At 55.3% G+C, this 26,971-nt stretch overlaps 4 protein-coding genes across 16 annotated transcripts in view; 2 read left to right on the top strand and 2 right to left on the bottom strand.

The window, feature by feature from the left end:
* SLC6A16 (solute carrier family 6 member 16) overlaps window positions 1-4,477 on the bottom strand; it is a 39,634-nt gene extending 35,157 nt beyond the window's left edge. The window contains exon 1 of the mRNA XM_087421913.1: window positions 4,413-4,477. The gene's annotated coding sequence lies outside the window, so the exon portion shown is untranslated. The remainder of the gene's footprint in view (window positions 1-4,412) is intronic.
* Window positions 337-6,016, top strand: CD37 (CD37 molecule). Of its 4 annotated transcripts, none has more exons than XM_004440265.2 (9): window positions 337-689; window positions 834-1,016; window positions 1,127-1,199; window positions 2,091-2,215; window positions 2,330-2,404; window positions 3,011-3,115; window positions 3,789-4,025; window positions 4,430-4,513; window positions 5,633-6,016. In XM_004440265.2, the coding sequence occupies exons 1-9, from the start codon at window positions 627-629 to the stop codon at window positions 5,708-5,710; spliced, it is 1,023 nt and encodes a 340-aa protein (XP_004440322.2). In that variant the 5' UTR covers window positions 337-626; the 3' UTR covers window positions 5,711-6,016. The 4 variants fall into 4 exon arrangements, with proteins under 4 accessions (XP_004440322.2, XP_014650715.2, XP_087277504.1 ...); XM_014795229.2 differs by lacking the exon at window positions 5,633-6,016 and adding an exon at window positions 4,812-5,625; XM_087421378.1 differs by lacking the exon at window positions 4,430-4,513.
* Window positions 6,006-21,148, bottom strand: TEAD2 (TEA domain transcription factor 2). 7 transcript variants are annotated; one of them, XM_014795228.2, is made up of 13 exons: window positions 21,125-21,148; window positions 19,280-19,517; window positions 18,815-18,879; window positions 18,282-18,344; window positions 16,841-16,852; window positions 16,507-16,614; window positions 16,346-16,404; window positions 13,818-13,882; window positions 12,640-12,788; window positions 10,029-10,202; window positions 8,200-8,322; window positions 7,322-7,474; window positions 6,006-6,778 (listed from the first exon to the last, which is right to left on the bottom strand). In XM_014795228.2, the coding sequence occupies exons 2-13, from the start codon at window positions 19,509-19,511 to the stop codon at window positions 6,665-6,667; spliced, it is 1,317 nt and encodes a 438-aa protein (XP_014650714.1). In that variant the 5' UTR covers window positions 19,512-19,517; window positions 21,125-21,148; the 3' UTR covers window positions 6,006-6,664. The 7 variants fall into 7 exon arrangements, with proteins under 7 accessions (XP_014650714.1, XP_014650713.1, XP_004440320.1 ...); XM_014795227.2 differs by having other exon boundaries at window positions 8,161-8,322; window positions 21,125-21,147; XM_004440263.3 differs by lacking the exon at window positions 21,125-21,148 and adding an exon at window positions 21,085-21,106 and having other exon boundaries at window positions 8,161-8,322.
* Window positions 20,416-26,971, top strand: DKKL1 (dickkopf like acrosomal protein 1). 4 transcript variants are annotated; one of them, XM_087421379.1, is made up of 5 exons: window positions 20,416-20,630; window positions 22,953-23,127; window positions 23,604-23,744; window positions 23,867-23,959; window positions 26,570-26,971. In XM_087421379.1, exons 2-5 carry the CDS (start codon window positions 22,972-22,974, stop codon window positions 26,879-26,881), a joined length of 702 nt encoding a protein of 233 aa, XP_087277505.1. In that variant the 5' UTR covers window positions 20,416-20,630; window positions 22,953-22,971; the 3' UTR covers window positions 26,882-26,971. The 4 variants fall into 4 exon arrangements, with proteins under 4 accessions (XP_087277505.1, XP_087277506.1, XP_004440323.1 ...); XM_087421380.1 differs by lacking the exon at window positions 20,416-20,630 and adding an exon at window positions 22,483-22,666 and having other exon boundaries at window positions 23,867-23,908; XM_004440266.3 differs by lacking the exon at window positions 20,416-20,630 and adding an exon at window positions 22,487-22,666.

The raw sequence follows: 26,971 nt of genomic DNA, 5'->3' as shown, positions 1-26,971 counted from the left end.
CCTGGCTCCTCCTTTTGGGGCCCCACTGCAGAGGCAGGAAGTACTGCCCGAGGCTTAGCTTCCGCTCTGGGTGTTTTGGTACCACCCAGTCGCCCTCCTCACTCCCAGGGACCTTCCCATTTGGGGCCTGCAGCACTTTCACTTCCCCCAGGTGCCCAGCCCCTGCCCCAGCACGTGGGAGCGCCATGATCGACACTTGTCGCCAAGAACAGGATGCAGACTCCGAGAGAGAGGGGCCATGACAAGGGGGAAGAAGGGGCTAGATAAACAGAGAAAGCACAGGCATGCAGAGAGAAGGGGCCAGAAACCCAGAGAGGGAGAGGATAGAGACCCCCGGGGGGGGGGAGGGACACAGAGACCCAGAGAGAGGAGAACAGAGACCCAGAGGGAAAGAGAGGACTAACAACCCAGAGAAAAGGGAACAGAGACCCAGAGAGGGGAGGACAAGAGACCCAGGGCCAGGAAGGGAGGACAGAGACGGATGCAGGGATGGCAGAGCTTAGCAGGCGGTGAGGTCAGAGTGTCTGTGAGGTCGGCTGCTGTTCAGAGCCAGCCTGGGGTCCTGGTGCCCAGAGGAGGTGGGTACAAGTAGACCAGGAGTTCCTGTGGGTCCCCCAGCCTGAGCCATGGAGACCTGGGAGGGACTGCCTGCTGTGTCCGTGGTGCCCACAAATTCCAAGGCCCCTCAGGTATGGGTGTGTGTGTCGCAGTGGGGCAGGTGAGGGAGACAGGGACAGAGACAGAGAAGAAAGCCACCTCGGGTGTAGAGGAAGGGGGTGGGGCTCCACCCCTGGAACTTCCTCTTTCTCTGTGTTCCTTTCTCCCTCTCTCAGCCTCTCCTCTCTCTCTCTCTCTCTCACGGCCTCTGTCTTTCTGCCTGTCTCCCCCACTGCCAACACCTCTTCTGTCCCGTCCCTCCCACTGGTGGCTCACCCCTCTACGTGAAGATGTCAGCCCAGGACAGATGCCTCAGCCTCATCAAGTACCTCCTCTTCGTCTTCAACCTCTTCTTCTTCGTGAGTTGCCTCATGGCGACCCAGCCCGGGTCCCCACCCCTGCCGCAGCCGCCCGACCTCCTATCCTAGCCCCCTTTGCCCACCGCCGTATTCTCATCTCCTCTCCCCAGGTCCTAGGCAGCCTTATTTTCTGCTTCGGCATCTGGATACTCATCGACAAGACCAGTTTCGTGTCTTTTGTGGGTGAGGGGGCTGGGGCAGTCGGCGGGGGGCCTCCCTGCAGCAGGCGTGGACTCAGCCTCCCCACAAGTGGCCTCCTGTGGTCTCCCTTGTCCCAGGGGGGCCCACGGTGCTCAGCTCCCTAGGCAGGCCCCAAGCTTTGCTCCACGGCTCGCCACTGCCATGCCTAAGCTTAGCACCTTCCTCTGACAAATGAGTTGTGCATACTACTACTAATAATAATAATAATAATAGCCATCCCTCAGGCACTTCCTATGTGTCAGATCTTGGGCAGATTCTCATTCTTCAGCAAACCTTCCTCTCTCTTGAGGTTCAGAGAGGGGAAGTCACTTACTGGATGTCACCCAGAAAGGAAGTGGAAGAGCAAATGTGACACTAATAATAAGAGTAGGAAAATAATAATGGGGTAATAGTCAAAACCCTAATAGCTCATATTTACTAAGTGTTTGCCCTGGGTTGAGGACTGGGTTGAACACATGTCCTTCAAAACAACCCTAAGAAATAGATATTACTAACCCCTAGGCTGCAGGGATGTTTAAGTGACTGATCTAATGTCACAGAACAAGTAATGGGCTGATACTCTCAGGGTTGAGGAGGAGCTGAAGGACAAAAGAGAGACTGAGAGCAAGAGGGAGAGACAGAGACCAGGGAGAAAGGGACAGAGACCCAGAGAGAGAGGAGGACAGAGACTCAGAGAGAGAAGGAGAGAATCTCAGAAGAAAAGGGACAGAGACTAGGGCCAGGACAGATACCCAGAGAAAAGAGTGCTGGGAGCCCAGAAAGAGGCCCCCGCCCGGATGCTGTTCCCCACTTGGGTGGCCACGTGGGTGGGGAATGGGGCTGCCTGGAGCTGTGCACATGGGGCCCAAAGTCACTGCCTCTCATGTCCCCCAGGCTTGTCCTTCATGCCCCTGCAGATCTGGTCCAAGGCTCTGGCCATCTCAGGAATCCTCACCATGGGCCTGGCCCTCCTGGGCTGTGTGGGGGCCCTGAAGGAGCTTCGCTGCCTCCTGGGTCTGGTGAGTGCCCCCCGCATCCCTAGGACCACTCACATCCCCCCCTCAAATAGAGCCCTGGCAGGCCCTGCATCCAGGGGAGGGGCTCAGCCTGACCTCTCCACTCTGCCCCCCCAGTATTTTGGGATACTGCTGCTCCTGTTTGCCACGCAGATCACCCTGGGGATCCTCATCTCCACTCAGCGGAGCCGGGTGAGGTTGCCTTCCCCTCTCCCTCCCTGCAGCTAGTGGGTGGGCGTGGGGGAGTGGGAGGAAGTGGAAAGAGAAACAAAGGCAGACAGGGGCTGACATAGATAAAGAGATATAACCAGGCAGAGGAAGACTGAGAGAAACAGACACAGAAAGAGCGAGAGACAGAAGAGAGTCAGATACAGAGACTGGCAGAGGGACACAGAGAGAGAAAGAGACAGGGAGAGTCAGAGAAAGACTCACCGACATGGACGGAGGAAGACAGACATAGCAAGAGAGAAAGAGATCTAAACGGAAACAAACAGGAAAAACAAACAAACAAACAAACGATAAAAAACACAGCAGAGAAACAAAAGGCTCCCAGGTAGTGATAGAGACCTAATGAGAGATCGTGGGAGATAGAGGGAAAAATAGAAAGACAGAGGGTAGAAACTGGCTGAGGTTTTGAGGAACAAAAACATAGCTAGCCCTTCAGTGAGGAACTGAGGCCAACATAAATGTGCTCAGGGATCCCACGGGGCTGAAACAGCAGGGGAGTGGCTGGAGTGGGTCGGGGCCGGTGGAGGTGGGGAGGCTGGTAGGGGTCCAGCCTTACTCTCGGCCTCTTAGCTGGCGCGGAGGGTGAAGGAGATCGTGCTGGAGACTATCCAGAAGTACCGCGCCAAACCGGAGCGGGCCGCGGCCGAGGAGAGCTGGGACTACGTGCAGTTCCAGGTGCGTGAGACCCCCACCCCCCCGGACGTGTACTCCTCCCTCCAGCTCTGAGACTCTGACGTGGCTCTGCTCTCGGCCTCGAGGAAAGTCCGCCCCAACGGAGCCCGGGCCCCCAGCTCCAAGACCCTGACGTAACCCTAACTATCCACTCCACCTCTCGCCACTCCGGACGGGGCCCCGCCCTCAGATAAGAACACTGGCCCCAACGTGGCCCAGTCCCCCAGCTCCCAGACTGTGGAATGGTTCCGTCTTCCGCCTCGACAAGACTCGGCCCTCAGCCCCCAGGCCCTAGAGTGACCCTACTCCCTGCCCCGTAGTGACTCGGGCTCCCACGGGATGCAGCTCACGTGAGGCTCCATTCCCTGTCATTCGTGTGGCCCCGCCCTCCATCCACCTGTCCCCTACCTGAGGCTGAATTGCACTGTCCACCCAATCTTCGGTCCACAGCGTGATTCTGCATCTCCTCCCCCAGCCCCAGGTCGCCCCGTGATTCGTCTCTTCCAACCCCACGTTCCCCTAATGTGCCCTGGCCCTGTCGTGACCCCACCCTGCACCCACCACTTAGCCCTCTGCTCCCCAACATGTCCTCATACCCGTCACCCAGTCCCATGATGCCCCAAATCATCTTGCATCCCTCCAGTCCCGGTCCCTCTGACTCTTGTCCCTCTCCTAGCTGCGCTGCTGCGGCTGGAAGTCTCCTCAGGACTGGTTCCGTGTCCCCAGCCTGAGCAGCAACGAGTCGGAGGTGCCCCACGTGCCCTGCTCCTGCTATAACTCATCGGCCACCAACGACTCCACAATCTTCGAAAAGATCTCCCTCCCCCAGTTCAGCCGGCTCGGACCACTGGCGCGGCCGCGACACAGTACAGACCTTTGCGTGGTCCCTGAAAACAGCTACATCTACCGCGAGGTGGGGCGGGTTCGGGAACCGCTGGAAAGGGGAGGGACCTGTGGGAGGTGTTGGGCTGCCGGGAGGGTCCCCAGGAGGCGGGGCCGTAGGACGTGGGTGGGGTCTGCACGCAGGGTGGAACCACGAGAAAGAACGGTACAAAGGGAGGGGCGGAGTCCCCTAAAAGGGGCGAGGCATGTAGGAAAGGCGGGGCCTAAAGCAAAGGACTGGCTAAAAGGGTCGCACCTGGAACGCTGATGCCTAGGGAGGGGGACGCTTGGACGGGGCGAAGCGGAGACTAGAGAACTCTGGTCACGAAGGAAGCAGGGCGGTGCCTGAAAGAGGTGCGAGGGGTGCGCTGAGAACGGTGGGCCCGGGCTTGAGGGCGAATCCCAAAAAGAACTCTACCTTAAACCATTCCCCAGGGATGCGAGCAGAGCCTCCAGAAGTGGTTGCAGAACAACCTCATCTCCATAGTGGGCATTTGTCTGGGCGTCGGTCTCCTCGAGGTGATCTGGTCCCGCCCCCATTCGCGATTGGCCCTACAATCCCTAGCTGGCCCCGCCCCAAATTGCGCTTCCTCCCAGTCTCTGGGAAAGGCGCATGCGTGGTAGAACGTCAGCCAATTCAGACAGGCCCTCCTGCCGCTCCAACTGGGACGAGGGAGGCGACCTAGCCTCTGTGAGCTCTGATTGGTTGTACGGAGGAAGCAGGCGTTCCCGCCCTTCCTCGCGAGGCTCCCATTGGCCTTCCTCGGAAGACCAGCATCCTGCTATTGGCCACAATATCCCTCCCCTTTCCCTGCAGGTGAGTGTGGCGGGGCTGAGCCTGCTACTACTGCGCAGGGCGCTCTACCGGGAAGCCCGGCCGCAGGTCCTGGGTGCCCACGGTTCGAGCCCTGGGCCCGGCCTGAGCGCTGACGGCGACGGAGGGCGCTGTGGTGTGCTGAGCAGCAGCGGGCGTAGCGGCAATCTGTGGGGTGGCTGGGGCATGGCGGATGCCTGCCCCAACTGGGGGGACAAGGCCCCGCAGGGCAAGCTGCCCATGGCCCTGGGGCCCTGGCCTCTTTGGGATCAAGACGAGGAACAGCCTGAGACCAGGAGCGCAGGCACGGAGGTGGAGGCCAAGGTGGAATTACAGGCTGAGGCGGAAGGGGAGACAGATGAGCCTCCAGAATAAAGGACCCTGGGCTTGCTCCAGATCTCACTCCTTCCCAGACTCTAGACCTACGCTAGACGCAACTGGGTTCCCTTACCCTATTCTGTTCCTCTTCCAGCTCCCAACTCTGTTCCCACCCTCCCCGGCCCGCTCTCATCTTCTGTGGCCTACCCCATGACCTCCTGCCCTATTACCCTTAACTCCACCACATTCTCCACCTCTTATCTTCCCCCCAACTCCCATCCCTAACCCCACCTTTCACAACCAGGCCCAGTTCTCCCTCTAGCCCAGCCCATTTTCTACCTACTTCTTTCTCCGCCCCTCCCAGGACCCCTCCCGGCCCAATTCTCGGTGCCTTACTTTCTTGCCCTGGCCCCACCCCGACTTTTCTCCCTTGGGACCCTCACTACCCCACCCCCCTCTCGCCGGCACCCCCTCGACCTCTCTGACTGCGTCTCCTTTCTCTATAGCTCAGCTTCATGACGCTCTCGATATTCCTGTGCAGAAACCTGGACCACGTCTACGACCGGCTCGCTCGGTACCGCTAGGCCCCGCCCTCCCCAAAGCCCCGCCCCGCCCACTTCCAGTGCCTGGGTATTTCCCTGTGGCCTGTAAATATTTGTTTAATCCCCAGTTGGCACCAGCCATTGAGCCCTCTGCCTCTTTATTCCCCCGGGGACCCAGGTGTCTGCCTGCCCCGCTGCTGTCACCTCTCCCGCGGGACCTGGGGCTTCTGCCACCAGCTTCCTGCCCCAAAAGACACCTCATTTCCTTAGCTCATCTGTCGGCCTACCACTTCCCACAAGATGATTTTTCACCCAAACCCCAAATAAATCCCCTGTGTTTTGGTAAAATAGCTTTATCCTCTGTCAAAACACAAACCAACACACTTGGGGGAGGGAGGGGCAACACAGTCTAGCCCACGGCTCATTTAGAAGAGGGGATGAGATTTAAAAGCCTCACCCCACTGTTTGCCCAGCTGAGAAAAAGTCACGACCCTAACACCCACTTATAAATATCTCTTGTTATATTAAAAAAAAAAATATTTCCAGGGCCCACCTGGCTCTGCTCCTGCACAGAAAGGGTTAACCTTCAATATTCGATATTAGGGTCACAGGTTGGGGGTGGTAAGGAAAGGAAGGCAGGGAAAAGAGTGGGGCTGAGAAACAGAGTGAGGGACAAGCCGATGTGTAACTAGGGCCCTCCAAAACATCCAGAACAGAGTGGGAGGAGGGCGCCTGGTAAAGACTGAGAAACCAGTGCTGTACCTGGGGGTTGTCTCACTCCTGTGACCAGTCCCTGATGCGCTGGAGTGATGTGTCCTTTCAGACGCCCCTGTGAGGTCCCATATCAGGATCGATTCTTTCCTCTCGGTCCCAGCCCATTCAACTCACCACCCAGCTTTTAAGGTCCCCTCTAACAGGGAGCAGCCCCCTCCCCAAATAAAAACATGAGGAAAGCTGGAGGTCCTTCCGGGGGTGAGCCACTTTGGGGGTTCCCCTTCAGTCCCTGACCAGGCGGTAAATGTGGTGCTGGGCCCCCCGCTCGCTGGTGGAGACCTCAAAGACGTAGGCGGTGCAGAGCAGCAGCTCCTGGGTGTCCCTGTTGGTCACCACCTGCCAAGGAAGCCAGGAGAAGGGGTTTACGCTTGGAAGGGGGAGCAGGGACCACTGTGCCGTCCCTAAGGCATCATGGGTTACCCAGGAAAGGGGTCCCCACCATGTCACGTTCCCCAGATAGAGCAGATGCCCAACATGTCAAGTTCCTGATTTGAGGGTCGGCAATGAGGGGCCTCACATCAGATGGTATATCATGTTACAGGTCAAGGGGGTCCCCACCACATCACGTTCCCCAGAGTTAAAGAGGATCCCACCATATCGTGTTCTCTGGGCTAAGGTTAGGTTCCCCATGAAGGGGGTCCCTTAAGCTGAGGATCCCCCGCAGGATGTCCTCCAGGTCAATTTCCCCAGTGAATGAGAGTGCTGTGGAGTTCCCACCATATCAGTTTCCTGGGTAAAGGGGTCCCCTAAGCTAAGGGTCCACTGTGGCGTCCCCACTGTGTCAGTTCCCCAGGTGAAAGGGTCCCCGGGCTGAGGGTCTGTGATGGGCACTCTGCTCCCCGTCAAGGGCCCTGCTCCAGCCCAGCCCCTGCGCCTCACCTGGAGGATGGTGAAGTTCTCCAGGACGCTGTTCATCATATAGCGCTCGGGCAGCTGCCGCAGCTTGTGCAAGAAATTCACCAGGTACTCGCACATGGGCGAGCGCAGCAGGCGGTACACGAACCTCCCATCCTCCAGCTGGGCACGCTCCGTCTGACCCGGGGGACGGGGAATGGGGAGGACAGTGACCGAGAGACACGGGGTGGCCCCAGGAACCAAGCCCCACTCCTCCATGCCTCTCAGATGCCACCCCCCCCCACTGCCATCTTCCCTCCAGTGCCCCATCCATAGTGACCGGAGACGGGACCCTGCACCCTTGGGTATCCGGCTCAGGATCACTGAGCCTGTAAACCAGGGGCCCCTCCAGCCCCTCAAAGCCACGCTCTGAACCTTCAATGACCTTTGAACTCCTCTGACCTCCAGGCCCTCAGATATCCTCAAACCCTCCAAAGACCCCTCCGTGAGACCTCCAAACTCTGTATGACCTTTGAACTCAAGGTCCCTCAAGCCCTCAGCACCCCTAACTGTGACCCCTGAACCTCCTTGGCCTGCAGACTCTTCCATATCCATAAGAACCTTTTGAATCTTAGTGACTCTAAATCTCTGTCCCACACACTACCCTTGACTCCTCCAAGTGACCCCTACATGTGACTTTGGAACTCCATGTTAGCTCTAAGCCCATGCATTAAACCCCCAAAGAGGCTAGGACACCCCCCACTCCACCATGCAGACCCCCAAATGCCTGAGCTGTCGTGGCTCCTGGTGCATTTCGTCTGCACCCCCGAAGTGGCAGGTGGCTGGGCGCTCACCCGCCCAGAGCTCCACCCCTCCAGCCTCACCTCCACCTTCTCCACCACCTGCTTGCCAAAGGAGCAGACCTTGGAGGAACAGGTGAGGGTCATGTGCTCCAGGCTCTCGTACTGGCTGCTCACTCCGTAGAAGCCACCGCTGCTGCCGCCGGCCCCCACCTCCTCGCCACTCGGGCCCCAGTTCAGGTCCGCCTGGGGGATAGGGAGGCACAGATAAGTTGGAGGGGACGTCCCTTATAAACAGTGGGGACTCTTCTATAGTGGGAACCCACACATGGCCCGGTTTCTCCCATCGCCCTGCAGTTGTGCACCTCTCTTTCTCAGCGTTCAATGTCTCCACCTCTCCATGGGCCAGTTTCTGGAGAAGACCCATCCTTCCATCAGCGTTGGAGAAGTCTAGGTCCTAGCCCTCTCTCCCCGGTAAAACCCCCGCCAAACGAGGCTTGGAATTCAACTTTTTTCTCCTAAAGCCCCCAACTCGAGAGTTCAGCCCCTTCCAAGGGCCTGGTTACTAAGGAAGCAGTTACTCCCTAGCAACCAGAGGCTCTCCCTTGGAGCCCTCCACAACCCTGGCTGCTAAGGCAAGTGGTCTCTCGACCAATGGGGCCTGCTGGGGCCTGGGGAAGCCTGACCTTTCTCCAGAACACCCTCCTGGGCCCTTTCAGCCGATTCTCAGAGGTCAGACCCCTCTATGACCCCAGTGGCCAAGTGGGCAGAGAGTCCATTAGGCCAAGCAGAACCTAAGGAAGCCTAAGACCTCATCACACCTCTGGTCCGAGCCCATTGGTCACCTTCTTGGGAGCCACATCCCTTTCTCCACACCCCTAACGTTAGTTGCTAACTTGCCCAGGCACTTCCTGGGGTGGTTTACTCCTCTCCTCAGGGGCCTGACTCCATCCATCACCCTGGCCACAGGAACTGGTGAAGCCAGACAAAACTGAAGGCCTTCCCAGCCACTCCCCTGCATCCATTCAGATGCTGGGCTTCCTAAGGGTCGCTCTCCAGACCTGCGACCTGGTGAGGCCCGTCTTAAGCCCTGACAATGCCAGGACCTCAGCAGCACATCCCCAGAGCCGTCTCGGGCCTCCACTTCACACACTAGAACACTTTAGAACCATGGTAGCTATAGGAAAAGCAAGGCCAGTAAACTTCAACCCTCAGCAGGCTTCCTTCCTTCTCAGGGACTAGATCCCGCCACCGACCTAGTTGCCACAAGAGGTAACACCCCCTAAGCACTCACCACATTTATTGAACCCTGATAGCATCAGTCATCGTACTGGACACAAAACCAGAGGCCCAAGAGAGACCCAAGATGGACCCTCTTATTCACAATGATATACATAGCACCTGGCATGGGGCCTGTATATAGTAAGTGCTCAATAAATGATTGTTAAATAAATACAGGATTTCACACAGCCACTCCCCAGGTCCTTTAATCGCTTCCTCAAGGCCAGACATTCGCTAGCAACAGGGTCTGGTGGAACAAGCAAAGCCTTGTCCTCTGGAGATGAAACTCTCCTTGACTCCATTTGCTAAGGGGAGGGGGCCATTCCTTAGCAACAAGGCTTGGGGTGGTCAGATGGGGCATAGGGAAGCCTGAAACGTTACAAGCCAATCCCCAGGGCCGTATCAGTCACACGACTGGATGTGGCCAAGTCTAGTGGGATCTGGGGAGGTCAGAGTCCTAGCCCTATGCCTGCGCTGACCCCTCATCCCCCACTGGGGGCAAAACTCCTCTGCGTTCCTTGTTGCAAAGGGGGCCAACGCTCTGAGCCTTGAGGACCGGGAAGGCCCAGGCTGACCTGGTAGGTCCTGAGACTGTGTCCCTTAGATCCAGAGGCCTTAGCTGGGAGGCCACATGATTTATGAGCCCTCTTGTTTTCGGTGGCAGAACTCACCCAGAACTTGACCAGGAAGAAGGCGTGGGGGGGCCCACGGTCATACAGCTCCCGCAGACCACCCTTTTTCTCAGGGAATTTGTCATATATCTGCCGGACGTCCACACTCTCGAGGGGGGGCGCTCCAGGGCTGGGGCAGTGCTGGCTGATGTGTACGAACAGGTGCCTCTGGTACTGAGGAGGGTCAGCCGTGGGTGAGGAGTGGAAGATGGGCTGGGCCTCCGGCCCTCGATGCCCAAGCTCGTCCCACACTCCTGTCGCCACCCACACAGTTCCTGCTAGCTGTTCCATACTGTCCACCCAGACACTGGGCCCTACTCCCAGGCACAGTCCCCACTCCCTTCTGCCCCTTGACTCCCATAATACCTCAGTCCCCAAGCCCTGTCCTCTCCCACTCTCACCCCAGCCTCCTCCCTAGCCTCCCAGCCTCTAGTCTCTCCTCTCCAGTTCATCATTCACATGCTCCAGAGCTGACCGTGGCCCTCCCCTGCTCATAATCCTCCCATGGCTCCCTACCGCCCCCAGGACAAAGCCCACACCCCCTCTACTTGGCCCTGTATTGAATAGGTGCTCATGAACGTGCGATCAATGGATGGATAGATGGATGGATGGGAATCCACAGAGCCCACATCAAGACTTCCTCTCTACTCCCATTCTCATCACGTTTTGTCCATATCCTGAAAATCTTCCCCATCTTCTCTTCCAATACAAATCTTCCCTCCATCTTTCCAGGCCCAAGTTCATCCAAATCTGCCTCTTCCTGGAAGCCACCCTTGATCACAATCAGATGGGATCTCTCTACCCCACCTTTTCCATGGATTCCCATCACCCTCAGGAGAAAGTCTGGGTCCCTCAGCTTGGCAATGCCAGCTCCTCCAGAACCGGCACCTGCCCACCTGTCTGCAGCTTCACCAGCTCCCACCATATTCAGTTATTTATTTCCCTGAAAACTTCATGCTGTTTCCATCTCTGTACCTGAAACATCCAGTTCTGCACATGGCAAACTCCTATGTAACCCTCAAAGCCCAACCCAAATGTTGTCATCTCAGGGAAGCCTTCACTGACTCCCCAGGCAGAATTACTCCTCTGTACACCCATGAAAACTTGTGCTTCCCCTATCCCAGAGCATACTCATTATTCAATAGACATCTATTGAGAGACCTACTATGTGCAGGCCCTACTCTGGGTCCCAGGGCTACAAGGCAAAGTCCATGACTTCATGGAGCTCACAGTCTACTGGCAGAGACAGAAAATCTTAAAAATCATACAATGGACAATGTCAATTTCAGAGAGTGATGTATGCTATGAAAAAAATCCTAACAAAGCATAGTACTGGGGTCAAGAGTGACGGTAACTGGTATTTTTCATGAAGTGGTTTGGGAAAGCCAATCTGAGAAGATAATCAAGCAAAGGCTTGAGTGAATAGAGGGAGAGAGTGGGTTTATCTGGAGAAAGCATATTCCAGGCAGCAAGAACAGCAAATGCACAGGCCCTGAGGCAGGAGTGGGCAGGGCATGTTTGAGAAAGGGCATGGAGGTCAGTGTGGTCAGAGCAGAGTAAGTAAGGGTGAGAGGGCAGGAGGTAAGGGCAGAGCAGGAATGGAGGTCAGATCCTGCAGAGCCATGTGGGCAACTGAAAGGACTTCAGCTTTTGCTTCAAGTGAGATAGGAGGGTTTTAACCTGATCTGACTTGGGTTTTACCAGGACCACTATATACAGCAATTGGTGTTTACATGGCTGTGGCAGAGACTGCTGTGTTCACAAACCCTGGTTCCTTTTCACACAGCTAAACTACATTTCCCAGGCTCCTTTGCAGTTAGGTGTGACCACATGACTAAGTTCTGGCCAGTGGGATGTGAGCAGACCTGATAGTTGCCACTTCCAAGCCACACCCATAAAACCTCCTGCACAATTCTTGACTCTCTCCCTTCCACCATCTGCCAGCCAGATGCAGAGAATCCAGCAGCAGATTCTGAAGCCCAAGAAAATGGCAGAGGCACCAAATGGAAGGAGCCCGGTTCCCTGAATCACTGCGTGGAAGCTTCCTGCTGAACACCCACACTGAAATGTTACATGAGTGAGAAACATCTATGATGTTCAGTCCCTGAGCGTTGGGGTTATTTCTTCTAACAGTCAGCCCACCCTGACTATTATGGCATGTCTCCATCCTAGGCCAGGAAAAGCTCGAGCCTAGAAACAAGATCTGCTTTACCAGGTTCCCAGCGTCCACCACAAAGCCTGGCACACAGTAGGCACTCAAAAATGTTTGATGAATGAATGAACAATGTCCCCGGGGAGTTTCTCTGACGTTCCTAACCCATGACCCCATGATCTTCCAGTTCCTTTACGCTAGTAGTTCTCAAAGTGTGGTCTCTGGACCAGCAGAATCAACATCCCCTGGGAGTTTGTTAGAAATGCAAATTCTCAGGCCCACACCAGACCTACTGAATCAGAAATTCTGAGGGTGGGGCCCAGCAATCTGTGTTTTAACAAGCCCTCCATGTTATTATGATACATGCTAAAGTTTGAGAATCATTGCCTTATGCTTTCCCTTCCTATAGCTCTCTACATCCCAAAACACCCACAGTGATTATCCCAAAATTGCACTCACGGAGTCAACTGCATCCGGCGGTTCCACAAACGCCGAGAACTCCACCAGCTGCAACCGGGCAGTGCCCAGGGCCCGAGCCTGCCAGGCTGGCGGTGATGGGGCAGGTGGGGGCAGGGCAGGAGGTGAGAGGGCTTGGGGCGGCTCGTACCCTAAAGAGAGAGAACAAACAATAAAAATTGCTAACATTTATTGAATGTATCAAGCACTGTTCTGTCTTGCCTGCCTCTGCTTAGAAGCTGAAAAAGCTAAAGACTCACTTTCCCAGCCTCCCTTGCAGCTAGAGGTGGCCATGTGACACAGTCCTGGCCAATGAGATGTTAGGGAAAATCTGCTGGGGGGCTTCTGGGAAGGAGTTTCTTCCTGAACAAAAAAGACAGAACTTTGGGAGGAGAAAGCTTTTGGCCCTGACCAAGTCCTGCTTGGGACATGATGCTTGAAGTCATAACTGCCATCTTGGGACAATAAGACAGAGGCCAAGGGACCTATGGAGATGCCAGGCCTGATATTGCTGAACTGCTGAGCCAGCACAGAAGCAGCCCACCTCCAGACTTTTTGTTATGTGGAATCATTAAAGCCTTTATTATTTAGGGCACTATTAATTTGGGCATTCTGTTACTTGCAGCCAAAAGCATTCCTAATTGATGAATCTGTGGAACCTGAGTTCTCTTTCACCAATGAGTTCTTAGGACCACACAGCATGAACTTCTGGAAGCCGTCTTTGCTACCAGGTGGGCAAAGCCTGCCTGGGAATGAAGCTGCCACAGAAGAAAGCAGAACCAACCAATTCTTGATGCTAGCATTTGAGACCCTGGATCCAACCATACCTGAAGCCACAATTCCTGATAAATCAGTTACCCAAACTAATAAATTCCTCTTTTTTTGGTCATCTGATTGATTTGGGTTAACGTCACTTGTGGCTGAAAGAATCTTGACTAGTCCACCTCCCCAATGTCCTTTAGTCTAGCAAATGGCAGAGCACAAACCCAGTGTGTCTGGCTACAGAGGCCATGCTCTTACCCACTACAAATTCTGCCACTCTTCTTTCCATACCCCTCCATGCCCTGCCTCAGAGCTGGAGCTCAGTAAGCATGTGTCCCCTGCTTAATGGAAGGTTGAAGGAAAGGCAGTTGGGGTTGAGGAGAAAGGGGAGACAAGGAAGATGGAAAGCAGGCTCTTACCTGGGAGGTCAGTAGATGGGGGAGTCAGTGACAAGGAAAACGGCGTCTGTGAGAATGGCTTCACACTGAGGAAGAAAATAGCTGGCGGTCAGAGAGGTGGAAAGATGCTAATCGTACTAGCTAACAGTTGCTGAGGGGCCATGACACGCCGGACCCCGTGCTAGCACATCATGAGCACGATTTCATTGAAGCCTCACAGCCTATGAGGTAGGTGCAGTTACTGCTCCTCTCATTTTGCACAGGAGGAAACTGAGGCACACAGGGGTCAACTGACCCCCCCCCAAAATTCCCACAGCTGGGCACAGTGGAGCCTGACCTTGAACCCAGGTCAGTCCCCCTCACGAAGCCTGTGGTCTTGAGGAAGATATTTTGGTACCTCTCACAAAATGGCAGAAAAAGAAGAGAAAGAGAGTTTCAAGAGGTGGGGGGAAAACAGAAAGAAGAGGAAATCTGGAGAAAGAGGAGGCTGAAGGGTCGGGAGGGTGGGGAGAAAACGAGCAGCGATCTGGAGATGACACATCAGGCCAAATTTCGGGGTGGGGAGGCCACACAACAGAATCTAAAGCAGTGCTGCCCAACAGAACTTTCTGTGACGATGGAAATGTTCTGTATCTGTGTCACTGGCCACAGGTGGCTACTGAGCACGAATGTGGCTAGTGTGCTTGAGGAACTGAACTTTAAATTTTATTTAATTTTAATTAATTTAAATGGCTAGTGACTATAGTACATGACAGCACGGCTCTAGAAGCCAATGACCTATAGGTAGATAGTGGTGAGGAGACTGAGAGGTCAGAGGTCAGAGAGACAGGACTTGGGGTCAGAGGTCAGGATAAGGTCAAGGGTCAAAAGACCAGGCTCAGAAAGATACAAACTCCATGGACCTTCAGACCTCAACTCCCAGGGGCCTTGGCCTAGAACCTGCCATCCCAATTCTGAAGTCCAAACTCCAGTACCCTACCCACTGACTTAATCTCTTGTCGTCAGGGCCACTGCTCAAATGTCACCTCGTTAGAGAGGCCCTTCCTGACCCCAGAATAGAGCACATACACCCTGCTTTATTTCCCACATTTATTCCTTTCTTATTAATGCTTATTTATTTGTTTACATGTCTGTTGTCTGTCTCCTCGCCTCTCCAAGTATATAAGCTCCACGAAAGCAAAGATTCTGTCTAACTTGTTCAATGCTGTGCCCCCATCCAAGTAGAGTACCAGGCACTTAACAGTTGCTCAATAAACATTTGACTGGCTGGCCAATGGCTTAACACGTTCTCTCAATTCCTGGAACTCATCAAACTTTCCTACCTCAGGGCCTTGGCACGTGCTGTTTTCTCTGCCTAAAATATTCCCACCCCCATTATACACCCAGCTACGTCCTCCTCAGCCTTCAATGTTACCTCCTGAGAGAAACTCCCAGAACTTTCTCCTTCACTTCAGACCCTGTTGCAGTTCTTCACAATATGTCACAGTCTTCAATTTTGTGTTTACGCAGGGGATGATTTAATTAACATTTATCTCCCCCATTTGATTGTCGGCTTCACAAAAGGTAGGACCCCAGTATCCAGTGCATGGCTTGCTGAGCTGCCCCTCCTTCCAGCTCAGCCTCCTCCCCTGCAGACCTGAGGCCCCTTTGGCCCCCTGGGGACTTCTTCTGACCCTTTCCTGTGTCCCCATCCAGCAGCTCCTCCCCAGTGAACTTTCTTCTCTCCCAGCCCGTCACTTCACTGTTTCTCTGGCAATATGCTCAACACTCCTGCCTCACTGCCCTGTGGCCACACTGCCCTTCCATTGCCCAGCCTGGATCCACTGACTCCTCTCTGGGCTGAAAACTGTACTTCCCATGAGCCTCTGGAGTCCATTCCTATTCTTCTAGGCTAGAAATACATCCTGTCACCCTCGGGGCTCTCTCAGCGCTGAAAAGGACACTCCCATGTACCTCGGGGACCCATTTTCTTCCTCTTGACTCTGAGACAAGATAAGGACACCTGCTCTACCCTCAGGCCCAAGAACACATCTATGGGACAAGAACAGCCTTCCCATTAGCCTCTGGGGCCCAGATAATCTCGATGGGAGATGGAAATATAATGCCATTATCCCCATGGATGATCTCTAGGCCCCTCACATTCATCAAGTTCCAAGTTTTTGAGCTCATTTCTTCCCCAAACCCGCTCCTCCCCGGGCCGCATGCTGTCTCACCAACCCCAGTCACCAGCCAGCCCCCAGGCATTGTCCTTGCCTCCTCCCTCCTTCTCAGCCCATCAGGCCCCAATGCCATCCCGCCTCCTCCTGCCTCCCTCTGCCCCGTCCTCTCCTCACTTCCCCAGCTCAGACCTAGTCCTCTTCCCCAGACCATCGCCCCAGCCTCCACCTTGGGAGGTGGAGTAACCTGGCTCCACCTATGGAGTAATGCAGTAACCTGGCTCCAGAATCTATGTTCACAGGGAGCTGGGAGCTGGAAGGTGGGGTGAGAAAATTCTGTGAGGGGGAGTGGAGGTAGGGGGCAGGTACTGAGTCAGAAGAGAAAGTACTCACTCTGGAACATTCCAGGGGGGCCCAGAGCCCCCCGGCCAAAACTGGAAAATCTCAGAGGCCTGGAGACAGGACAAAGAAGAGGAGTCAGTCAATCAGTCCCCTGTTGAAACTGTGGCCCCACCCCTCCAGCCCTGAGCCTCCCAACCCCCAATCCAGGCCACCTGAGGACCCGCGGGACCCAGTTTGGCCTGCAGGGAAGGTGCTGAGATGAGCTGGGCTGAGGACATGGTGGCCATTGTCTGGAAAGCCTTGTCCTTGGAAACCTGGTCCTGGAGGAGAAGATGGAGGTCCAGGTTAATGAGCAGTACCGGTCGACACAGCAAGGGTGGGTCAGTGATGGGGTGGGCCAAGCGGGGGGAGATCCAGAGTTGGGCAGTCAAGGCAAAAGGTTTGGGGAGGGCCCAAATCCCTCTCATTACAGCCCCTGCCCCTCCTGGCCTCCCCAGGAATGTCTGGGGTAAGGGAGCAGGTGGGAGGATGGGCAGGGGGACTTACCACATTCAGGGCCTGCCCGTGGGGGTGGGGGAGGGTGCCAAAGGAGGAAAGAAAACACGACTTAGGAAGTGAGGCCTGGGCTCCCCCACCTTCCTGCCCTCCCAACTCCTACAGCCCCACCACCCTGAGCTGAGCAACGGGAGGAAGGGGCAGCAAGGATGGATACGGAACAGGAAGGAGAGGGGCCAGGCCTAGAGGGGAAAAGGGGTTCCCATGTCCAGAATAAAAGACAGTAATGAGAGTTTCTAGGTCAAGAAACAGCCAGAAGTGAAGGTTTCCGGATACGCAGGCAACAGGAAATGAGAATTTCAGACCCAGAGGGAATAGGCCACGAACATTCCCTAGCATGGACAGGACAGAGGGGGAACAGCGAGGTTGAGAAAAGACAGGAAAAGAAGGCTTTTAGAACTAGAGAGAAAGGAAGAGGAGGCTTCCGGGTACAAAAAAGGAACCAGAAGTGATGGTCCCCAAATCCAAAGGAAGAGGCAGAAAAGACCCCACACCCAGAAGCGTAGAAGATGAGGGTCTCCGGCCAAGAGGGAACAGGAAATCCGGAGGATGAAGAAAAGAAAAGGGGTGTAAAAATCTCCAGAATGAAATGAGGATTTCGGGGCACAGAAGGAGCAGGCAAGCCACACGGGGACTGGGAAATGGGAAGATGAACCAGGAGATGAAGAGGAGATCCTTACAGCACAAGAGGGAAAAGGCAATGGGGATACCAGGAGAGCAAAAGGAGGGACAGGAAAAGGAGAGGAGAGGGAGGGAAGACAGCAGGAGCCAGGAGAGTCCCAACGCCCCATCCTTCCGGACTGTCCTAAGCTAAATCTCCATCCACCTCTCTCTACTGGTCTCTCCCTCCCCAGGGTCCCTATCCACCACCGCTGCTGGGCCATGAGCCCCCATCTTGGGTCTCTGCTCCTCCACTCTGTCCACCTCTCTGTGTGACTCTGTCCCCATCTCTGGGTCTCTGTCGCCCACCCAAGTCTCTCTGTCTACTTTCTCTAAGTGCCTGACCCTCTATCTCTGGGTCCCTGTCCCCCTCTCTCTGGGTCCCTGTCCCTCTCTCTCTGGGTCTCTGTCCCCCCCTCTCTGGGTCTCTGTCCCCCTCTCTCTGGGTCCCTGTCCCCTCTCTCTGGGTCCCTGTCCCCCTCTCTCTGGGTCTCTGTCCCCCTCTCTCTGGGTCCCTGTCCCCCTCTCTCTGGGTCCCTGTCCCCTCTCTCTGGGTCTCTGTCTCCCTCTCTCTGGGTCCCTGTCCCCCTCTCTCTGGGTCCCTGTCCCCTCTCTCTGGGTCTCTGTCCCCCTCTCTCTGGGTCTCTGTCTCTCTCTCTCTGGGTCTCTGTCCCCCTCTCTCTGGGTCCCTGTCCCCTTTCTCTGGGGCTCTGCTGCCCTCTCTCTGGGGCTCTGCTCCCCTCCACCTGGGTCTCTGTGCCTTGGTCCCTACCTTGAGCTTGGATTGGATTTCCCTCGATTTCCTTCGGGCCAAAACCTGGATGTGACTAGAGACCTGGAGGGAGTGACAAAGAAGCAGATTCAAGCCACAGCCACTCGCCCCTTGAGTCTCCTACCCCCTCCCTCCCTCTGGGTGCCCCACAGAGCTGCTGGAACATGCAAGATCACAAACACACAGAACACGCTAGCTGTCTCAGGAGCAGGCTAACACAGACGTGTCCATAAAGGCTATCCTTTTCTCACCAACACTACTGCTCTTCCCCAGGCCCAGCAAATCCGGGTCTCCTTTCCCTTCTACATCCTTCTCTTTGGCTCTTTCGGTCTCTCGATCTTACTCTCTGGTTCCAAGACACGGCTAAGAGAACTGTACCAGAATTGGCACAGTTTGAGCATACTAACAGAGGAGCCAGAAGACAGACAAAAGCACATGGAGCAGATCCTCCTTGAACCTGAACTTGCCCATACTAGGATGGCCCTGAGAAGCCAAGCCCGCCCCAGACAGAGCCCACAAGTCAGTCCAGAGACCTGTTTGCGAGTTCGGGTCTTCCCTGTTCTCAGCTTGATGTAGCGGGCAATCAGTTCATTCCGACCTGAAGAGTCAAAGACGGAACAGAGTTAGACCTTCAGCAGAACTTCCCAACAGAGAGGACATGAGAGAAGAAGAGAGAAGCAACAGTTCCCAGAGGTCTGCTGCAAGCCGGGCTGCAGGTCTCCTCAGCGGGACAGGAGTTATGACCGCAGGCTTTGGAGCCACACTGCCTGGGTTCAAATCCCAGCTCCCCCACAGACTAGCTTTGTGACCTTAGGCAAATCACTTAACCTTGCTATGCCTCAGTTTCCTCATCTGTGCAAATGGTGATGCTAGCTCCTACCAGAGTCATTGTGAGATATAATGTGCTTTTAAGTTAACAGTGTTTAGGGCTCCATAAATGTTGGTCATTATTTTTATTAATCAATGGGGGCCAGGCCAAAAAAGAGGGGCGGACTCACCATACATCTTGCCTTCATCGGACAGGATGATTTTCCGCCGGCCGCAGGGCGGGTAGATGGCCAGGGCCTCCTGGAAGCTCTGCTCGATATCCGGACTCCAGACACCCTCTGCGTCCGGGCCCCCATCTCCCCCAGCCCCCTCGCTGCCACCGGTGCCCTCCTCACTTCCTTCCTCACTTCCTGTCCAGCCGCTGCCATCATCCAGGGGGGCCCCAGCCCGGGGTTCCCCCATCTGGGCCTGGAGGAACACAGAGGTCAGCAAGCCTCCCCGGACCCTCCCAGAGGGAACTCAGGGCTGGGAGGCCAGACTGCTGGGTCTGAGGGAGGAGGGGCTGGGGGCCAGGACTCCCGGGTCTGAGAGAGAAGGGGGATGGATTTGGGGGGAAGGTTAGGGTGAGAGTGTTCCCTCTGTGTTTCCAGGAGAGCCTGGGTTGTGATGAAGTCTTGAAGACCCCAGAGTAATGCTTAGGGCCCATGAGGGCCGAACCTTTGGTGTATGGATTTCTGACTTAAAGAAGACAGGAGTCAGGGCCTAGTTACAGGGAAGGGGGTTGTGAGTGAGATCTTCTCAGTCTCATCCCAAGAACAGGTGCTAGGATGTCAGCAGCAGCTGCTGGAAAAGAAGGAGGAGGGGCACAGGCCCTTGTAGGGCTGAAGGGGATCCAGAGAGAGGGGGACAGAGACTCAGAGAGAAGACAGAGTCCCAGAGAGAGGGGCAGCGACTCAGTGTGGGGGGTAGAGATCCACAGACAGGGAGACAGAGACTTAGTGTGGGGGCAGACCCAGAGAGAGAGGGACAGAGACCCAGAGAGAAGGGGACAGAGACCCAGAGAAAGGGGGACAGAGAGTCAGGGCAGAAACTCAAGCCGAGACCAGGAAAGACCCACACAACCACAGGCTGAGGGGCAGGGGCGCCCTGCCATCAGGAGAGCCAGAACAAAGGGCCCAGGCGTCCCCTCCCCCAGTTTCCCACAACCCCCATCAGGGGAGGGGCTGGGCAGCGAGGCCGCCTCCCCTCGGGCCCCAGGCCCCGCCCCTCCCTTCGCCTCCCCCTGCGTCGTGGGCTCGGATCCAACTCAAGTTCCCAGTGACTTTCCGGAGGCCGGGAACAGGGGAAAACTTTTTCCAATACAGTTAGATCCCGCCTCCCTGGCGGCTCCACGTCTGCCACAGTTTTCCCAGGACCCCAGAGTCCAGGCCCCATCCCCCTCCTCCCTGGGACCCTGGATCCCCGGCCGAGACAAAGACCCCAGGCCGAGCCCAGTGGCGCTGCGGCGTTCAGGACCCCCGTAGGCCAAAATGCCAGCCCAGCTCTCCCCCATGTGGCCAGACAAAGGGACGGAGAAGCCGGGTAAGAAAGGTCCCCCCAATTTCCCGCCCCAGGCCCCAAACTTCCTAAGAGACAAGACTGAAGATCCCAAAAGCACCGTAGCCCTCCCCCTGGCACCCCGGAGGCCTGCTTTCTCCATGAGGAGGACCAGGAACCCACAAATGACACACACACCGATTCGGTCAGAAACACGCACGGGGTCCTTTCTCACTTGAAACCGACACCGCCGCAGAAACTCACACCCCCCACACACACCCGCCAAGGTCTCCAGCCCTCACCCACCCCCGGGCGCACACTCCTAAACTCAGACCCATCCGCAGACACCCCAACTCCGGCGAAAGTTCCAACTCCACACTTAGACTAGTCTGAGCGCAAACTCGGGCCCGCCGGCAAAAAGAGGGCTGCAAGCAATTCAGAGTCGGTCCCACAAACACCTCAACTCAGAACGCGTAACTTCCCACCCCAACTCACCCACCCCAAAGCAGGATCCCCGACTCCCGCCGGCGCCTTCCTACCTCCCGGCCTGGGGCTGGGGAGCCGCGGGCGGGCGGGGCGCTGCGAGGGAGAAAGTTACCCGGGAGCTTTGTTTGGGAAAAGTGGGAGGGACCGGAGGGGGGGCGGGTCCAGGCGCCGGACAGCGGGAAGGGGGATCCGACGGTGACAGTTTGGGGGAAGATTTTTTTGCTTTGGCAAAGGAAAGGTGAAGTCTTGCTGGGTCCGGATTTGGGTGCTCGGATCCCTGGCAGAGGAGGAGGCTGGGAGTCTGGCCTCCTGGGTCTGAGGGAGGAGGCAGCTAAGGGCCGAGTTTCCTGGGTCTGGAGGAGGTGGGGCTGGGGGCCGGGACTCCTGGGTCTGGGGGAAGAGGAGTCTGGGGGCCTAGACCTCTGGCCACCCTCTAGTGTGTTGGGGATGTGGAAGTGATACACAAAAGAGTCTTTCCTGTTCAGCCCCAAGTATGTTTTTGAAGTTTGAGATATGGATATGCGTTTTGATTGATTTCTATGACAACGTAGTTTCCTTGTGACCTCACCAGACTTAAGAAGCGCGGGCAGGACGACCGGGACTTTATTGGAGGTCCATGGAGGTGCAGACTCCCGCATCCACACGCCCTAGTGGACTAGAGGTGGCGCTGTCCCAGGACCGGGGGAGAGCCTCGGTGTCTGAGGGGAGAGGGGCCTCGGGTGCGGACTGTTGGGTCCCTTAAAGATGAGAGGGTGGGTGTTCAAACTCACGGGACTATAGGGGGCTGGAGTCCGGACGCTGGGGTCCTAAGGGAGAAGGACTGGATTTAGGGTTTCCGGGGCTTTTTAGTGGAACCGAAGAGGGCTCCGGTTCAGCGTCCCTGCACAGTCCTCTGTTGAGTGCATTAATCGTGTCAAATCCTGGAGAAGACCAGAAGGGACACGGAGAAACTCTGAGATAAATACAAAACTAAGGAGTGGGTGAACCAGAAGGGCTGTTAGGACTCGAGCGTTTCAGGAGCAGAGGGAGCCTAGGAATGGCATTGAGAGCCCCGGGAGCAAGATCAGGGGCACAGGGGCGTGGCCTAGGTGCGGGGGGCGAGGCTATGAATCGAGGGGCGTGGCCTAGGTGCGGGGGGCGTGGCTATGAATCGAGGGGCGTGGCCATCTGCGATTGGACCGGGACTCCGGCGGGAGGGCCATGATCAGAGAATACAGGCACCGCTGGGTCTCCAGGGCCGAGGTCAACCGACAGGGGCGTGGTCCGAAGATGGGAGTGTGACCATGGAATGACCGCGCGGCGCTGGTTTAAGGGGCGTGGCTAACGAAGACTAGAGGCGTGGCTCTGCCCTAAGGGTGTGACCACCCAATAGAGGGCTCGTGCGTGAGGTCAGCAGATGGGGGCGTGGTCAGACAATAGGGGTGAGGCCGGGGCTCGCGGAGTTCATCCAACGCTCCAGGTGTCCGGCCTGGGCTCGAGACCAAAACTGTTTGGACTTAACAGTCCGTGGATGGCCGGAGTCTGAGAGTCCGGTGATCGGGCTGTGGTGTAGCGTAAAGGCGGGGCCCAGAAGAAGGGGCAGGGCGTGGGAGAAGGTGAGGAATGAGATCTGGGTATGATTGTGGGCAAATGAGAAGCGTGAGATCGGTGAATGAGGCCGGGCCCAGAAGAGCCTGGCCTGGGAAGAGCCGTGTCCCTTCAGGCCTGAGGCGATGGAGGGATGGGAGTGGAAGGAAAGGGGAGGGCGAAGATGGGCTTGGTGTGGGGGCGGAGCCTGGGCCAGGGATAGGAAAGGGGTAATTGTCTTGGGAGGGGGCTTGACTGCTGAGGGGGCGGGGCCTTGATAGGAGGCCTGGGCTCTGACCCCTACCGGTGCCACAGCCTCCTGGCCAGCCCCGCAATGTGGCATCCGCTGGTCCTGCTGCTGCTGCTCCCCTCTGCCCCCGTGCCCCCCTCCACTGCAGCCCCCATCCGCGATGCTGACTCCCTGGAGAGCTCCTCGGGTTTTCTGGGCCTCCAGAGCCTTCTGCAAGGCTTCACCCGGCTTTTCCTGAAAGTGAGTGATGGCAGGGGCTGAGGGGAAGAAGAGGTACAGAGAAGAGGGACGGGAACAGACGGAGACTGAGGGATGGAGGGGTTCAGGGAGACAGACTGGGAGATCTGTCGCAGCCAGGAAAGACAGACAGGAAGAGAGGGAGTCAAAGGGACAGAGAGACAGGATAGGAAGAGAGGAAGGGAGACAGGCAGAGAGGGAGATGGAGCAGATGCAAAAGACTGGAGAGGGGGATGGGAACAGAGAGACAGTAGGACAGATGAGGGGCATGAATAGGAAGGTGATGGGACAGAGAATGGAGACAGGACAGATGGGGGCATGGGGGCAGGAGGTGACCTAGTCAGGCCCTAAGGGTCAGAGGACAGAGAGGGAAGGGAATGGGAGGGACATGGTGGGCCTCGAGGGCATCCTGGCAGGGCTGCAGATGTACTCGAGAGTCCTGAGGTCCAGCAGCTCACCGGTCCCTCCTCCGGCCCCAGGATGACCTGCTGCGGGGTGTGGACAGCTTCTTCTCTGCCCCCATGGACTTCCGGGGCCTCCCCAGGAACTACCACCAAGAGGAGAAACAGGATCGCCGGCTCGGGAACAACACTCTCTCCAGCCACCTCCAGATCGACAAGGTGCCTATGCCGGGAAGTCCCTCCTGGAGTCTCCCCATGATCCCTCATGCTGCAGTATCTGTTGGGAAGAGGTGAGAGGAGGAAAGTAGTTTGGCTCTCACTCTCTCCTCCCATCCTCACAGGTGACCGACAACAACACAGGAGAAGTGCTGATCTCCGAGAAGGTGGTAGCATCCATCAAACCGGCAGAGGGGATCTTGGAGGGTGACCTGAAGGTTAAGACATGCCCCCAAAGTGTCCAAGCCCCAACATTTTCTGTTGTTTAGGAGGAGGAGAAGATGCGTTGACTCTCCCTCTCCCTCTGTGTGAGACTTCCTCTCTCTGAGCTTCGGTGTTGTTGTTTTTTTTAAAGGGAAATTGGGATGTAATTTTATTTATTTTTATTTTTTATTTTTTTTGGTGAGGAAGATTGGCCCTGAGCTAAATCTGTGCCAATCTTCCTCCATTTTGTATGTGGGATGCCACCACAGCATGGCTTGATGAGCAGTGTGTAGGTCCACGCCCGGGATCCAAACCTGTGAACCCCAGGCCACAGAAGCAGAGCACACGAACTTAACCACTACGCCACTGGGCTGTGGGCCTCAGTTTTGTCATCTGTCAAAAGAGACTAACCAGCTCTCAGAAATGAGGTTTTCGACCTCAGCGTACATCCCCACTCGCTTAGTAAACCTCAAAGGGTTTTGTGAATGCCAAAGTGTTTTGTAAACAAAGAAGTGCTTTTAATTCTGAGTGTTTGATAAGCTTCACCCTCCTAAACCTCAAAGTGTGTTTTTATCTCAAAGTACTCTGCAAACCTCAGACTATCTTTTAATCTATCCCAAAGTACTTGGTAAGTCTCTCCCCTGTATACTTCAAAGTGTGATTTTTAGTTCCAAACCCTTTATGAACCCCAAATGCTTGTGTAGCTCCCCTTCATAAACCTCTGAGTGATTCTAACCACAAAGTGCTTATTTTTTTATCCTAAAAAGTTTCAAGAAGCCCTGAGTGTTTGGCAAACCCATATGGTGCTCCCACACACACACAGTTTTTTATTTTAAAAATTTCAAATCTACAGAAAAGTTGGGAAAATAGTACAATAAATATATCTGTATTCCCTTGTCCGCAGAGCAGGGTTTCTTGACCTTGGCACCAGTGGCCATTGGGGCTGGATCGTCTTTTGCTGGGGGGCTGTCCTGTGCACCGTAGGATGGTTAGCAGCTCCCTGCCTCCACCCACTAGACGGAAGTAGCACCCCCACCTCCACCAGTCATGACGACAGAAACTGTCTCCAGACTTCCGTTGAGAACCACTGACCTAGATACACCACATAACATTTTACCACGTTTACTTTATTTTTACTCTTTCATTTTTGAACCATATGACAGTCAATTATTGACATCATGACACTTTAGCCCTAAATCCTTCTGCAGATATCTCCTAAGAATAATGAATACATTCTCCCACATGACCACACCCAAGAAATTTACCGTTGGTGGCAAACTGTTGTCTCCGGATTAGTTTTCGAGGCCTGCCGTAACAAAGCTCCACAGATGGGGTGACTTAAATAACAGACATTTATTGTCTCAGAGTTCTGGAAGCTAGATGTCCAAGATCAAGGTGTTAATATGTTGGTTCCTTCTGAGGCTGTGAGGGAGACTCTGTTCCAGGCCTCTCTCCTACCTTCTGGTGGTTTGCTGACAATCTTTGGCGTTGCTTGGCTTGCAGATACATCATCCCCATCTCTGCCTTCAGCTTCACATGACATTCTCCCTATGTGCATTTCTATGTCCAAATGTCCCCTTTGCATAAGGACACCAGCCACATTGGATTAGGGCCCCCCCTAATGGCCTCATCTTAACTAATTCAATCTGCAATGGCCCAATTTCCAGATAAGATCACATTCTGAGGTACTGCCAGTTAGGACTTCAGCATATGATTTGGGGGGGACACAATTCAACCCATAACAATGTCCTACAGGGCATCTCCACCTTAACTTATTAAAATGTGGGCTCTGATTCCGTAGGTCTGGGGAAGGGTGGAGTCTGCTAATTTGCATGTCTAACAAGCTCTCAGATGATGCTGGCTCCGCTGGCCCACAGCCCACACTTTGAGAAGCAAGGACCAAATAAACATTCAGTCTATATTCAAATGTCCCCTCTGGCCCCAAAGCTGTCCGTGGGAGCTGATTTGATTTTTGATCCAGGATGCAATCAAAGATTACACATTGCAATTGTGGTTATGATCCTTTAGTAAAGCCAAGAGCTTTTAATCCTGAAGTCCTTTGTACATTTCAAACTGCTTTCTAAAGCTCAAGGTGGGGCCGGCCCCGTGGCTTAGCGGTTAAATGCGCGCACTCCGCTGCTGGCGGCTGGGGTTCGGATCCCAGGGCACGCCCCGATGCACCGCTTTGTCCGGCCATGCTGAGGCCGCGTCCCACATACAGCAGCTAGAAGGATGTGCAGCTATGATATACAACTATCTACTGGGGTTTTGGGGAGAGAAAGGGAATAAAAGGAGGAGGATTGGCAATAGATGTTAGCTCAGGGCCAGTCTTCCTCAGCAAAAAAAAAAAAAAAAAGAGTTACAGCTCAAGGTATGTTTAATCCTAACGTGCTGTTGAAACCTCCAAAATGTGTTTTCAATCCCAGAGTATTCCATAAACCTGAGTATTTTTAATTTTAAAGCACTTGTAAACCCAAGTGCTTTGTAAACTGCAAAGTGAGCTTTTAACTCCCTAAGTGAAGTGCCCTGTAGGTGGCAAAGTGGGTTGAACAGGCCAGGCAGGACCGAGCATCTTGAGGTTGTCATGTGGAGTTTGAGAGGGTCTCCTTGTCCCTTCTCCCCAGGCACACAAGATAGAGGAGAAGGAGGCCGTGGTGCCTGTCCCGAAGGCCCTGGACACCTTCCGCCAGGAACCCCGTCCCCGAGTGGCCTTCTGGATCCTGAAGCTGCCACGGCGGAGGTCCCGTCAGGATGCCCAGGAGGGCAGCCGCTGGCTCAGCGAGAAGCGACACCGTTTGCAGGCCATCCGGGATGGGCTCCGCGAGGGGACCCGGGAGGACGGCCCGGAAGAGGGGACCCAGAGTTCCTCCCACTTCAAGCTGCCCCCTCGCAAGACCCACTTCCTGTACATCCTCAGGCCCTCCCAGCAGCTATAGGGGTAGGGGCCGGGGAACACCTGCATGCACCCCCCGCAACAGACCCCACCCCAAGCACCATATGGAAATAAAGTTTTTTTCTTACATCTA

Source organism: Ceratotherium simum, chromosome 33 (genome assembly GCF_057802395.1).
Source record: "Ceratotherium simum simum isolate JZ-2026a chromosome 33, ASM5780239v1, whole genome shotgun sequence".
NCBI classification, from domain to species: domain Eukaryota; kingdom Metazoa; phylum Chordata; class Mammalia; order Perissodactyla; family Rhinocerotidae; genus Ceratotherium; species Ceratotherium simum.
The sequence above is the reverse complement of the archived record's forward strand: the minus strand, read 5'-3'. Positions and strand labels throughout refer to the sequence as shown.